At 39.1% G+C, this 15,611-nt stretch overlaps 1 protein-coding gene across 4 annotated transcripts in view; it reads right to left on the reverse strand.

Annotated features, from left to right (window-relative positions):
• Positions 1-206: 206 nt before the first annotated feature.
• Positions 207-15,611, reverse strand: part of TBL1X (transducin beta like 1 X-linked) — a 381,972-nt gene continuing 366,567 nt past the window's right edge. For all 4 annotated transcript variants that reach the window (XM_072614421.1, XM_072614422.1, XM_072614423.1 and 1 more), the window contains 3 exons: positions 8,622-8,787; positions 6,809-6,910; positions 207-1,971 (listed from right to left, as the gene is read on the reverse strand). In XM_072614421.1, coding sequence (XP_072470522.1) covers positions 1,945-1,971; positions 6,809-6,910; positions 8,622-8,787 — 295 coding nt within the window. In that variant the 3' untranslated portion in view covers positions 207-1,944. The remainder of the gene's footprint in view (positions 1,972-6,808; positions 6,911-8,621; positions 8,788-15,611) is intronic.

Genomic DNA, 15,611 nt, shown 5'->3' on the forward strand with positions numbered 1-15,611 from the left:
TTACCAGACCAACCCACTGATCCCTCCCTAGGCCTGCAGTAAAATGCATGATTTAAAAAAGAGAGCCTCTTCTCTCCTCTCACAAGTATTTTCCCCTATTGCTAATCTTAAAAATAGGCCAGTGTAGGGTTCTGAAAAAATAGTGCAAAAGATCACCTGATCACAATAATATGGAGCTCCGCTAGGAACACAAAGAAATTACTATCTTAAAAACAATCGTAAAAAGATTTATTATTCAAACAAACATTCTCCCCATTTTCTCATTAGGGAAAGTAATTATAAAGAGTGGCAGAAATTATTAATAATATCCTACCTACATATTTCATCCTTGGGAAGGAAAAATCTTCCTCACATTTATTTTGGTTATTCTCTAAAGTCTGATCTTGGAGCCTTTTAAAATCTACTCTGTGATGACTAGCCAATGGTAATCTCTAGAATGGTGATGATACCAAAGAGCTGTGTCTGTTACTGCAAAAGAAAAAAAAAGGAAAGAAAAAAAAGGAATGAATAACAGTTGAAATCATGCCTTGGGGGCAGGTTTCAATGGCACCTTCCACACCTTATGAGTTTGGAAATTTCTGTGGAGGCCCAGTGCCTGTAGTCTGTTGTTAGCTACTAAGGTGAATCTAAAGCTTGAAAAATGAAATACTGTACTTAGTTAGAACCAAGAGTTCGAATTTTTTTTTTTATGCACGCTGCAAACAAGCTAATGTGTTAATAAAATAACTCACACAGTAAGTGGGGGAGAGAAGGTTGATATCTGTTCAACCACATTTTTCCTATAGCATTTCATGAGGCAAAGAGGAAAAGGGATACTGCATCTTAAAACTCTGTCTGTGTCTTTTACATGAATCACACAAATCTACCTATTTCTGGTGGCAATTTTAGGTTTTTAAAATCGTTTAACATAAAAAATATTTTTTCCAAAAATATTCCGGATTCTTTCTCTTATAAGTCATCTTTCTCCTGTAAAAAGTTCCCCTAGCCCTCTATTCTCACATAAAGCACTTAATACACAATTTATTAAAAGTGCCCCTTAGATGCTAAGGTCTAAAGCGTGGAGGACTAAAAGAAAGAAAAAAGGAGTGAATGAAGAGATGAAAGTGGGCATGATAAGAGAGGAGGAGGAGGAGGAAAGCTGTCTTTCAAAAATTCTGTCATGTCCATTAGGCTGCATCTACTGTGGGCTTACTGAACAGATAAAAAGAAAACAAAACCAAAAAAAAGAAAAAAAGAAGCGGAACAAAACAGAAGAGGGGAGGAGGGGAAATCCCAGTTCCAATCTAAGCCTGTAGGTGCTCAGGCTGTAATGTTCCAGCTGATAGAAAAACCATTGAACAAAAAGAATTCTAGAAAATAGAAAGTGTTGAGATTACAAAGTCGCGCATTTCATCAGTAGAAACTGGTCTCTGAACGTCCTTTGGGAAAGCAACTGTAGTGTCCAAATTGGAAGGAAAAAAAAACACCACAAGGAGGAGGAATTTTTTTCCCTTTTGGTTTATCACAGCATTTTGCTTTTTTTTTGTTTTGTTTTTTTTTGTTTTTTTTTTGGCACAGCTTTCATGGTTTTGCTTTTTTTTCCCAGCCATCAGAATGAGTTCTCGGATGCAAACCCAACAGTTGCAGTGTCTAGCTGGTGGCTTCATGCTTCCAAGGCTGAATATTCCAGGTGGAAACCATCCTTTCCCCTGTGATATGACTGTGTTTGTGTGTATGTGTGTGTTTGTGTGTGTATGTGTGTGTTTGTGTGTGTGTTTTACTCCTTGATGAAGATTACAGAAAAATACTAGATTCCTTGTGGCCAGGGAGAGTTGTTCTCATTGTACACTCTAACTTAAGTCAAGTTTGTACAGTTTTGAGCTGTTAGAATTGTTTTTGAAGAGTGCTGCTACCCCACACATTCACTGCTGGTCCATTTAAAAATTTTTCTATAGGCTTTTGCCTTTACTTCCGCAGATCTAGAACACAAACCTGGAAGGAAAAGAGAAAGATGTCATTATGACGAGAAACTACGAATACACAATTCTGTGATCTACAAATTCAATCTAATATCTTGCCGATGACTGTTGCCTGAAATGGTGGCTCAGCCCAAGAATCACTCAGAATACAGGTCAAACCACTTCAAAAAGCATTAATTAAGCACCTAGCATGTGCCCGGTTGTGGGATGAAATCATTCTTGCTCTCAAGAAGCTTACGTTCTACTAAGGGGTGAGGAAGAATGAAGAACACAGACGTATCAATAATACAAGATAATCTGAGGAAGGATGAAATACTGACAAGTGTGGGAAGGATTAACACAGAGGGTGATGCCTGAGCTGAACCCAGAATGAGGATAAGAGTTTTGAGAGGTACAAATGAGGAAGGAATATCAAATATTCCAGCCACGGGGGTGAGGGCAGTTTGTGAAAATGCACAGAAGAGCAGTTAATAACATAACTTAGTTCAAAGAGAGAGCATGTGAGGGAAAGTGATTGTAATCAGCCTAGGTTGGCTGAGGCCAGGCTGCAGAGGGCCTTAATGCCAGCCTAAGAATTTTTTACTTTATTCTGAAAGTAATGGGGGAACTTCTAAAACTCTGTGAAAAGGAGAGTGGTAAGGTGAGATCTGTGCCTTAGCAAGATCATTCCGGCAGGTCTGTAGAGAATGGTCCACTGACCAGCGAGGCTTTCTTGTTGTTGTTCAGTTATTTTCAATCTTGTCCAATTTTTCACGACATTTTCTGCATTTTCTTAGCAAAGATACAGGAGTAATTTGTCATTTGCTTCTTCAGCTCATTTTACAGATGAGAAAACTGAGGCAAACAGGGTTAAGTGACATGCCAAAGGTCACCCAGCTACTAAGTGTCTGAGGCTGGATTTGAACTTAGGTCTTCCTGATTCCAGGCCCAGAGTTCTCTCTAGCTAGGATTTGTACTCACATGAATAAAGAGCAGCCTGAGGATGTGCGAGATTATGGAAATAGAATCAAGAAGACTGGATATAGAGAGACAAGTTAATGGTAAATGTCAAGGATTTATGAATCTGGGTTTTGGGTAGAGTGGTCTTTAACAGAAATAGGGAAATTTGGAGAAGAGTATTGCATACTTAGGTGGAGAGGGTTGTTCTGGAAATGAGTTTAAGATGCCAATGAAAAACCCAGGAGGGTAATGTTCAGTATACAAGCGATGGTCTGTGCAAGTGGACATCAGAGAAGGGACAGCTGAACACACAGATTGGGGACTCATCGGCAAAGACACTGAGTAAGGGTGATAAGGGAACATGGCAAAAGGGGTATTAAAAAAGAGCACCCTCTCTGACATACATAAAGAAGAGACAGAAAGGAATCTCGGGTTGTTTTTTTGAGAGACCTCACATAGTGTTTATTTCCAGTAAGTTTATTCCCTGTGGTTTTTCCTAGCTGGGTGTGCTAGAAGTGGAAGCCTTATATGCATAAGCTACCCTACTTTATTTTTAGCGGGGGAGGCAATTGGGGTTAGGTAACTTGCCTTAGGTCTCACAGCTAGTATCTGAGGCCACATTTGAACTCAGGTCCTTCCGACGCCAGGCTATTACTCTATCCACTGCACCACTCAGCTATATACTACTCTTAAGGTATATTTGTATAACCATTCATCATGGTTTGAAGAGTCAGTGCATAAGCATTTATTATGTATCTACTATTTACTATGTACCAGGAACTGTGTTTAATAGAGAAAGGAAAAAAAGACACTTTCAGGTCTTAAGGAGTTCATAGTCTAATGGGGGAGACAACGTGAAAATAAATGAGATTTATACAGGATAAACTGGAGATGATCAACAGAAGGAAGGCATGGGCATTAAGGGAGACTGTTTTGTCTGGGACTTCAAGGAAGCCAAGAAACAGAGATGAGGAGGGAGAGAATTAAAGCCATGAAAGACAGTCAGTAAATAAACATGCCTGGATTTGGGAGATGGAGGTGAAAGATGAGGAAAGGGAAGAAGCATTTAGAGTGGGCATACTATGTGCCAGCCACTGTGCTAAGTGCTTTTTGCAAATATCATCTCATTTGATTCTCACAAGAACCCTGTCAAGTAGGTATTATTATCCCCATTTTATAGTTGAGGAAAATGAGGCAAAGAGAAGTTAAATGACTTGCCTAGAGTCACATGGGTAGGCTTTCCATAGGTATTATCACTATGTGGCAGGCACTGTGCTAAGTGCTGAAGATACAAAGAAGGGGAAAAAAGAGCATAGTCCCTGCCCTCATGAAGCTTTTATTCTAACGAGGAAGGCAACTAGATGAAGTGTGTGTGCATGTATGTACAAACACACACACACACACACACACACACAATGGGGCTCGGGGGTCAGAGGACATGAGCTCATATCCCACTTCTGATCCTACCCCTGTAAAGCGTGACTTTCGAGAAGTCACTTACCCTCCCCTGGGCTTTTATCTGTACAATGAGGGAGTTTAGGCTATATGGCTTCAGCTTTAGACCTACAAAATTATGAAATTTGAATTATTTGGAACCTAAGGAGTTATACAAGGGGAAAAACAATTACTCAATCACTCATAACCTTTTTAAAAAGAGTTGGCACAGAGTGGATATGATGATCTCAAAGAAAGGTATAGTGGAAAGTGGTAGACTTGAAGTCGGGTGATAAGGTCTCTTTATGGAAAGGAGGCTTCCCAGGTGGAAAGACTTCTATGAACTGATGCTGACTGAGGGGATCAGAACCAGGCAAACACTGGACACAGTGACAGCCACATTGTGCGATGGCTAACTGTGACAGACTTGACTCTTCTCAGCAAGGCAAAGATCTAACACAACTCCAAAAGGCTCATGACGGAAAATGCTGTCCACATCCAGGGAAAGAACTATGGAGTCTGAATGCAGAGGGAAGCAGACTATTTGCGCTCTCTCTTTTTCTGTTTTGTTGTTTCTCCTTGCTCATGGTTCATTCCATCGGTTATAATTCTTCTTTGCAACATGATTAATGTGAAACTGTGTTTAATATGAATGTATATGTAGAGCCTCTATCAGATTGCGTACCATCTTGGGGAAACAGGAGAGGAGGGAGAAAATTCAAAACTCAAAAGCTTGTGGAACTAAATGTTATAAACTAAAAATAAATAAATATTTTTAAAAAGAAAGGAGGCTCCCTTGGGGGCAGGGATAGCTTCATTTTTGGCCTTGTAGTGCCTAGCACATGGTAGGTACTTAATAAATGTTTGTTAAATGGTGTACAGTACACAGAAGGTGCTTAATAAGTGTGTGTTAAATGACTTGGCTTCCAGGTCTGACATTCATGAGCAGTATGTGATGAAGAAAAATCACTTAACTGGGTCTCCATTTTTTTATCTGAAAAAATGAGAGATTTGAACTAGACAATTCTCTTCTCGTAACAGTAAGGGTAGAAAAGTGAAAGAGTCCAGGTGGGCCGGCGTGGGATTTGAATTGTAGGATCTAATTCTGAATCAGCTCTCCTAGTTACTATTTGTGCGGCCTTAGGCCAAGTTCCAGACTCTTTTCTCCTCTTTTATTCTTTCTCTCTTTCTTTCTGGGTAATCTCATCAGCTTCCAAATGTTTAATCTCTGTGCAAATGACTCCCAGATCACACAGTGTTTAACATGAAGACTCCTGGGCAAAACACTGAACTTCCATTTCCTCATCTGTAAAATGGAATAATAATATCATCTACTCTCAGGGTGGTTGCAGGATCAAGTACAAGTATCTGCAAAGCAGTTGGTGCTAAGTATCATTGTTATGCTACAAGTACAACCTATCTCCCTTGTTAGGAGAGTCTTCTAAGACTAGGGGCTGTTTCATCTTGGTCTTTGACCCTTCACAAATGCACACAGTGCCTGGCGTACTGTAGGCACTTAGTAGATACTTGTTGATAGATTTTATTCCTCTGGATTCCAGTTGGAGTAGATAAGCTCTAGGATCTCTGTTCATTCTAAATCCTACGTGTCTTTCACCATCCTCAGTTTCCTCAGCTATTAAATGGATTAATCATACTTGTTCTACATATATCACAGGATTTGTTGGAGGGCTGGAGAGGGAGGGAGAGGAAGAATTCTTTAGTAAAACTGAGAGGGCTGGAGAAATATGAATTTCTAAAACAACAATAATTACTCCTGAGACCAGACTTCAAAGAGCTAACCTTTAAATAGGCAGTGAATAATTATGTTACTTCCATATATCAAGGAAAGAGAAAAATGACACCATTAACACAAAGTTCTACACCATGTAAACTCGGTAGAAGGTTCTCAACATTTTCTATTTGTGTCATGTTATTTATGATCTGACTCTGCTCACCCTTTTATTTCAACATTTCCAAAGATCCATGATTCTCTCACTTTTATGTCTTCCATGAAAACAGATCCCAACTCTCCTGCCCCTGAGTAAAGAGTCCTTCTGAGTTGCTATGGTCATCACCAGGTAGCCAGCTTGACAGAGTGATACCTGGGATTGAACCCTAACCCTAATACCCTTGTTGTTTAACTTCTCTGGTTCTCAGTCTCCTTATTTGTAAAATGAGGCAGTTGGACTTGATGGTCTCTTAAGGTCCTGTCTGGGTTTGAGATCAATGATCCTTCTAAGTGATGAGTCTCTGAAAACTCAGGGGGAGACATTTAAGGAAAGACATATAGTCCATCCACAGGATCTGTCAAATTTTACTTTTTTCCAGTACAAGCATTGAGAACTTAAGCCTTGATGGGGCATCAGAAGAGGATGCTGCTGGAAGAACCTTCACTGCATTATCCTCCAATCACTTTGTAATTCTGTTGCTAACTCCTGCTCCTGGGAAATCCCCCCCAAAATAAAGAAGATGCTTACAGAGCCGTCTGACGCACTTGCTCCTACTTTATCTCCCCTAGCGTTCCAGCACACCTCGAAGATTCCTCCAGTGCCTCTGTAGCTATGAACTAGAGTTCCACTCTGCAAAAGGAAATCCATTTCCATTTAAAAAGGCAATTTAACACTTAAAATATCCTTTTGATGTTTACTATCAAATAATCATGATGGAGGTTTTATAAAAAGCTAAAACCGGAATTCTTTTCTGAATACAGCCAAGGTCATACCAATTAACCAACATCACAGCCACAATGAAATCATATGTATGACATTCTATTAAATTTATAGATATAAACCTGAAAAGAGCAGGAAATACTCTTTGTCTGAGCCAAGGAAATTCTCATTGGATAAACATTTTGGGGTTAATTAATAGGTGGCTGAAGTATGAGATTCCAGCATAGGAAAAATGTCAGAAAACCTTGAGTTAAATTTCGGTTTTTCCACTATATAGAAAACAAAGCGCTGTAACCTTCATGAAAGGAGGTTGCTTTACTAATAAGATGGAGTAAGATTTCATTTCCCATTTTCAATATGGTGAGTTATTAACTATTTTCCCTCTTTATACCTGAAATAAATGCATTTATTATGGGGTGAGATTGAATATGGATTGAAATAGCTTTAACATTTTTTTTTTGCTATCAAAAATTTGCAAATTATTTCTTACAGAAAGAGAATTTGAAATTTTTTTAAAAAATGGAATTTTAATCAACAGCAATTCAAAATGGTAGTTTATAAATGGAAGGGTTGGTTTTTCCACTGATTGTTTTAAAAAATGAAGTGTTTCAATTTTTTTTTTTTGTACAATATACTTTAAGATACAAATCCCTATCCTGTAGCTTATTTGCCACATAGACTGATAAGCAATTATCTTTCAACTACACAAAGGAGAATTATTCATTTATGAATTTCTTACAAGAAATATAAAACCTCAGGTTGTCATTTCCCTGCTGATTATCATGCTTCTAAATATCTTATTGTTTAGTGTTCTTCCATTCCTTTACCAAACACTCTGAAGGACACGGGTAGACCATTCAAGCACTTAAGAATCCAATGGGGAGAATAAATAGGATACAGCATAGAATATTATATCTAAATGGACAAAGTATCTACAAATATAAGAAAGAGAGGGAAATGAGAGTTCACTAGGAGAGTGTGTTCATTTTTGTGCAAATCAAGAAAGGCTATCTTAAGAAGATGGCATTTGGGCTGGGTTTGGAAGGATGATATGCTTTCCCCACAATGGCTATTAGTTTTTAATCATAGACGAAGCCAAAAAAGAATTACGAAGGTATTCCAGAGCAGAAAAGCTAGGTTTTGGGATTATTTTCTATTCAAGATTATCCATGATCTTAGGTAGAATTACGAATTGGTTGCAAGAAAAAAAATCTTGCACTACATCTCGTTTATTTATTTTCCTTCACAGAATTTTAAAATCTGTAAACCTTGCCAAAGAATTGTGGCATGCTTTTGAAGAACTACCAAAAAGTGAAACATTTAGCACAGTTCATTATGCAACATTTTCATTCAGGAAATACAGTTTGCATAAAAATCACTGGATACAGCTTCTTTTATTCTCCTTTTCATTGTTTCACATTTTAAATTATTTTTGTTTGATTAAAACAGTTCCCAAAGCCCTTAACTATCCATAAACCATCTGCCATCTTGGACATATGAAGAAAAGTTAATTTATCTCCATCCCAAGAAAAAGTGTTTGGTTGTGTGTTTTGTGGATTTATCAACTAAGGTTTAGATTTCATTTTTTGATAGACATCCATGATAAAAGTCATATAATTACCTGAGTATTCCAGATGTGGACACATTTGTCAAAAGAACCACTAGCCAAGTACTTTCCATCAGGGCTAAATGCTACACTGTAGACAGGTTCTTGATGCTTGGTCAGTGTATGAATGCAAACTCCCCGTTCAACATCCCACAGTCTGACAGTAGAATCAAACGATGCACTAGGGAGATATCAAAGAAAAATGAAATTGAATGCCCTTGCCATTTTTTTTTGCCTTTATTAAACAAGCTAACAAATTCTATTTATTTATTTATTTCTGTGCTTGGAATCTTGCAGACTGGAAAATTCTTTCCTCAACCCTCTACCCCAAAACTTATGTTGGTTTTAAAAAATAACAGACAGAACACACAGATATTTTAATTTATAATTCATATTTATAATTTATTTTAATGCAAGCTATCTGAAAGTGTTCAATATTCACAATCGCTTGTTTGCGTTTCATAAGGAATATTTCTATACCAAGTCAGATTTGTAAATACTTTCACACTACTTAAAATATTATTAATATTATTAATTATATTATTATATTATATATTATAATATATATAAATTATATATTATATAATTAATAATATTAATATTATTCTAATCAGATTACTTTTGAGAAAATGGCTAGCTGAGTTAACAGGTTTTTTTAAGCAGTTGGAAAGTATTCTACAGTTCCGTTTTTCAAAACTTGGGAATTAAAGTTACCATCAACATCAAAAGAATAGCTTTTTTTAAAAAAATAAGATTTTATTGATGTCTTCAGTTTTTTACATCATCATAGTTATCCCCAGTATCCCCACCTCCCAAAGAAATCCCACATAACAAACAGTATTTTTTAAAAGACAAAAAAAAGAGGATAAAAAGCCCAGCAGAACTGATCAGTACATTGAAGAAGGTGACAACACAATACATTGTGTTAACACCTCCCACCTCCACAAAGGTGTGTGCTGGGGGTGTACTCTCATTTCTCTTCAAAGCATAACATTTCACATGAAACAAGCTGCTTCACAGAATTCAATCCACCTGGGCACTATTAAATGAGATTTCTACAGTTTGCCAGTGGCTTGAGAGGCAGCATGGTACAGTGGATAAGGATGCCAAGCTTGGCATTGAGGAGTGCTTACCACTTAGTAGCTACATGATCATGGGCAAATCACTTACATTTTCTTATCATGGCTTTCTGGTAGACCAATAATTCTTAGATTTTTCCCTCCTGGATCTATTTTCTAGGTCAGCTGTTTTTCCAATGAGATATTTTACATTTTCTTCTAATTTTTTACTCTTTAGATTCTGTTTGACTGATTTGTGTTATCTCATAGAATCATTAGTTTCTACTTGCCCAATTCTAACTTTTAAAAGATTGTTTTCTTCAGTTAACTTTTGCATCTCCTTTTTCATTTGCCTAATTGTTCCTTTTAAGGAGTTATTTTCTCCAGTTAGGTTTTGCACTTCCTTTTCCATTTGCTCAATTTTCCTTTTTAAGAAGCAGTTCTCTTCAGTGAATTCTTTTTTCATATTTTAAAAAATCATCGGCTAGTTTTTCTTCCACTTCTCTAATTTGGCTTTTAAAATCCTTCTTGAGGTCTCCTAGGAATGCTCTTTGGGCTTGAGACCAGTTCGTAATCCCTTCTGAGGTTTCAGATGAGAGTACAGTCTCAATACTGACTCTTTGGTATTTGTGTCTTGGTCCTTGTCCCCATAGTAAGATTCTATGGTCTTTTGTTTTCTAGTTTGCTTCTTGCTCATGATGACTGCCTTTTTCCTGGCTTTTAAAGTGGATCTCTGCTTCTGGTGCACAGGGGGCTCTGTCCCATAGTTCTTGTGGTTGGAACTTGAGGCTTTGTGTATTGTGGCCTCTGGTTCTTTCAGCTAGAAGCTAAAATACTGAAGCTTATCTGGTGCTAAGCTGGCTGATGTGCCAAAGCAGAGGCCAAGTAAAGTCTGAGTTTCCCCGGAGTTAACCCGGAGCTCACTGTGTGAGGTATGGGGGGAGAGGTGGTTTGGCCACAGGAGGTCTCCTCTCCTGAGCTAGAGCACAGCCAGGCTCAGCATTTGGTGAACCCCGTCTGCACTGATGTCTTCCCAATTCCCCTGGCTGTGCTGAGGCATGCCTGGGATCCTGGTGTTGGCACTTATGGGCTCCATCCCCCCTGGATCTCCTCCCAGTTTGCTGAGGTAGGGCTGTCTGGGCCAGCTCCAGTTCTGCACTGGTCTCCTTCAGCCACAGCAAGAGGGACACCCTTTTGTGATTTTCCTAGCCTCAGAGGTTAAGAGACTGTTTACCCCTTTGGCTGATCCCACTATTCCAGGATTTTTCCTAGGGAAATATTCTCTGGGTTTTTCAAGGTCAACAAGGGGAGGGGGAGAGCACTTACATTTCACTCTCCCATCTTGGCTCCCAGGAATCACTTACATTTTCTGAGTCTCAGTATCTATATCTATAAAATAGGGATAAACAGACCCAGAGCCACAGCTAGGGAATTCTGACAACTGGGGAAAATTTAATCAAAAGAGGAGCAGGGGAGCTGTTTGAGGTGACAATTCAGAGAGTAGCTGACACATAGGAACAGGGGAGGTTGAAAAAATAAGAATCCAGGGTACTCAAAAGGGGGCAGACTACAGATTGGAGATTGAGAGCCTGGGAAGCCCATAAATGACAATGATTAAGGAGCTGAACATGGTGGAGTAAAATAGGAGGGGACTGCTTAGTGACAGTGTAGGAGAGAGTCCAAAAGTGGTAGCAGAGAATAAGGACTGCTCCAATTGCTCTTCCTTGGCCCTGTGTGCGTCAGGAGTTGTAAGAGCAGGAGCAGCCAGATTTGGAGAGCGCCAAGAAGCAGCATCTTTAGGAGAAAGCTAGATTTTAATTAAAACAAGAGAATGGAAGGAATGTAAGGAAAAATGATCTAGGAAGAAGAAGAGTTTGGGAACAGCAGAGAAGGGTCCCAGAGAACAGAGGGGGACAGAGAACAAGAAGAGTTTGGGTTAAACTGGAGGAGAATAATGAATAAGGGTGATGATAAGTAACATTTATATAGTACCTAAATATGTTCCCAGCACTGTGCCAATGATTATTAACTCATTTAATCCTCACAAGAATCATGGGAGGGAAGTGCTATTATTATCTCCATTTTCCAGATAAAGAAACTGAAGGAAAGAAAGGTTAAGTGGCCTGCCCAGGTCACCCAGCTGGTAAGACCCTGAGGCTGGGTTTGAATTCAGGTCTTCCTAACTCCAGGCCCAATACTCTATCCACTGCACCACCCAGCTGCCACAGTGGGGGAAAAGGGAAGAAACCCAGGAGAAATAATCCTGTTACAGCGGTAGTCAGAGGCACTGGCCCATCTTTTTCCCAGTCTCCACTGCCAACGACTCTGATTTCTTGACCTCTGCTGGTTATCTCCATTCCTTGCAGAGATATGGACCAATGAAGGTGTACAAGTTTCAGGGGCTGAAGAGTGGAGAGGAAGTGTAATGTTAATTACGTTAATGAGAGTTGAAGATCTCCCCCATCCATTAATGGGCCTGCCCATTAAGGGAAGCTTGATTAGGGGAGATTTGTTTTGTAGGAAGGTCCACACCCTTTGTTAATTTCTAATGAGGTACTAGTTCTGGAGGGTTGTGATGCCCTCTGGCTCTGAAAAGTGTGTGTGTGTGTGTGTGTGTGTGTGTGTGTGTGTGTGTGTGTGTATGTGTGTGTGTGTATATTCTGAAGCGAAGTTTTGTTTTGGGGCTTACTCATGGGAAGTGTTTATGTTTGGCCAGATGAGACTATGGGCAGGTTAAGGAGCCTCCCCTCCCAGCTTTGAAAACCCAGATGTTGGTGCTTCTCTCTCTGGTAATTACATATGTATGTAATGGTCAGATAGTTGGATCTGTCTGTTAATCTGTGATGTATGCATTGCTTATGGTCAGACAGCTGGAAGCCCTGTCTGTTGGTCTTTATTTTTCTTTGTATTTTCTCTGAAGTTCAGGGTGCTGACATTTCCCCCTGAACTAAATGAATGATATAGGTGCCTGATTAAAGTAGATTGCTGACCCCTCAAAAGTTGCTTTCCTTTTAGAAAAGCAGATCTAGAACCAGTACAGCAGGCCCTCCTGTGTAGGCTGGGGTCCTTGCTGTTACAAAAAACAACATCTGGATAGGGAACGACCCACCTTCAAGTCCCAGCTGCCCCAAACTTGTTATACTTTTTCCTGTAGTCCCTATTTCAAAGAGTTGTGAAGATGAAAGAGGATAAGGTATACAAAGTACTTTTAAAACTTTCAATCAATCTATAATTAATGTTCATAATAGCTCAAGATTGCTTATTTTGATGAATCCCTACCATATGAGAGCCAATAAGCATAGAACACAGGTCCATGACTACAAAGGAGGCTCATACAAGCATATAGACACCTACAGTATAATACAAAAGGTAGTAATTACTATAAAAGACACAGAATACTACAGACGATTGGGGAGGGAGAGAGAGGTCTTTTGAAAGGTGTGATAGCAAAGATTTCATGGAGGTATATATTTGAGTTGGGTTTTGAAAGAGGATCTTAATGTAATATACTCTACAAAGAAGGTATAGTATGAGAAAAGAGAAGGAGGTGGAAAAGTGTGTAATATATGTAGAGAATAGCTAACAACTGAGGTTGGCTAGGAGCATAGGAATAGGTACAAGACAATAAAGGGAAATTTGAAACATTTTTAGAGTCATTCTGTGTAGGGCCTTCTGGGATGGGGGAGAGATATGGTTTTAATTTGGGGGACAAAATAATCAATTAGAAGTTTTGAACAGGAGAAAGATATGATTTGGGCTGTACTTGAGGAAGGATAGAGAGACGTAAGACATGGGCACCAGGCAGAGGGCTAGTGGAAAACTTCAGGAAAGAAATTATGGGGGATGGGTGGAGTCTTGCCAAGGGTGATACTGATGGGCAAGCATCAGTGATGACACATAAGGCAGGCAAACTTGACAGGGCTTAAGAACTGATTGCTTATGGAGGGAGAGCTGATGAGGAAGAAGAATGCACTGAACAGGATATGCTTCAATGTATGGATCACAGGGAAAATGATGGAGCCATGAAGAGAAATGGGGAAATCAGGAGCGAATTCTCTTTCAGATACGTTAATTTTGAATAAATAACTAACTCTTTTTCAGATATAAGTGGGACAGCCAGATGGAACTGTTCAGCAGAGCACTGAAAATGTAGGCAGTATTGACTGGGAAAAGGTTAAACTGTGACATACGAACAAAGGGAACCTCACTGCAGGAAATGATGAATGGTAAATACAAAGAAGCATGGGAAGACATGAAATTACTGATGTGAAATGAAGTAAGTAGGATAAGGAAAACTCTACCCAAACTGACAACTACAATGTAAAAGAAAAAACTACTCAAAAAAAATCCAAGACTTAATGTTGTGAAATTATAATGACCAATTTTGGCAGTAAAAGAAAAGCTATGACCAAGTATCTTTCCCAGCTTCTTTGTAGAGGTGGGACACTATGGGTATGGAAGACTGAAAATACTGTCATACTTTTTTGATTTTTTTGGTTAGTTTTGCTGTCAGTTTTTCCCCCTCTCTTTTAAAGTCTTTTTAATTTTAAAATTAAATCGTTCTCGATAGCTCCTTGGGAGGTGGAAGAGGGAGGGTTCCTCTGGAAAATGCAGGTGTTGTAAAAACAAAGGATATAATTAAAATTTATTTTTAAAAAGAAAAAAAATGAAGACTTGGGGCTTGGGAGAGAAGCCAGGGCTGGAGACAGAGATAACTAGAATCATCTAAACTGACATGATACTGGTAGTCATTGGAATTCATCAGATTACCAAGGGGCAGAGTGTACAGGGAGTTATGTATTTGCAATCATGTAAAACAAACTAATTTCTTTAGCTTCCTCTGAAGACTTTCTAGTTGTTTTTTTTTTTCAGGAATGAATCTGTAATTTTTATCGGTGTAGAGAACTGCCAGTGAAAATTCCACCACCAGTCAAGACTAGCAATTTGTTTTTCTTTTTTTAGAGAAGTGCAGGGGAATGATGAGATATTATGCAACTGGCTCATGGCCAACCAACTGGTAGGTCAGATGCAACATTTGAACCCTATGTCTTCTTGACTCTAAGGCTGGTCCTCTATCACCAAGTTGTATCTTTCAGTTTCTCAACATCCCTCTTGAAATGTCAGAACTGAGCACGATCTGGCCAGAAAAAGGACGACTCATTCCTTAGTCAGTCAGTCAGTCAGTCTGTCAATAAGCATTTATTAAGCACTGTGCTAAGCACCGAGGACACAAAGAGGGGCTACAGACAGTCCCTGGCTCAAGGAGCTCATGGTTTAATGGAAATTATACTTCCATGAATGCAGTTAATGAAACCTAAGCTGTTCCTGCTTTTCTGTAATCCACGTCATGAGAATAATACATAATAATAGCCAACATTTACATTGCATCTTCTGTGTACCAGGCACTGTGCGTAAGTCCTTTACAAATATCTTACTTGATTTCCACATCAGCCCTGCAAAGGAGGTGCTAGTATTATCCCTATTTTATAACTGAGGAAACTCAGGCCAGTGGAGGTTAAGTAACTTGTCTGAGGTTACATGGCCAATTTGACTTGAACTCTTGATCTTCCTGACTCAAGGCCCAGAGCTGTATCTACTGCACCACTGAGCTGCCTATAGATGACAACTTTCAAAACAAGAAAATCTGATTAACTGGGAACAGTTCATTACTTGACCATGTCAGAAAGCAGAAACTTGTTTTGTTTAGTTGTTTTTAGTTGTGCCTGACTCTTTGTGATTCCTCTTGGGGTTTTCTTGGCAAAGAGACTGGAGTGGTGTGCCATTTCCTTCTCCAGTTCATTTTACAGATCAGGAAACTGAGGCAAATAGGTTAAGTGACTTGTTCAGGGTCACACAACTAGTAAGTGTCTGCGGTCAAATTTGAACTCAGAAAGATGAGTCTTCTTGACTTCAGACCTGGCACTTCATCCACTGTGCCACCTAGAAA

Source organism: Notamacropus eugenii, chromosome 5 (genome assembly GCF_028372415.1).
Source record: "Notamacropus eugenii isolate mMacEug1 chromosome 5, mMacEug1.pri_v2, whole genome shotgun sequence".
Taxonomy (NCBI): domain Eukaryota; kingdom Metazoa; phylum Chordata; class Mammalia; order Diprotodontia; family Macropodidae; genus Notamacropus; species Notamacropus eugenii.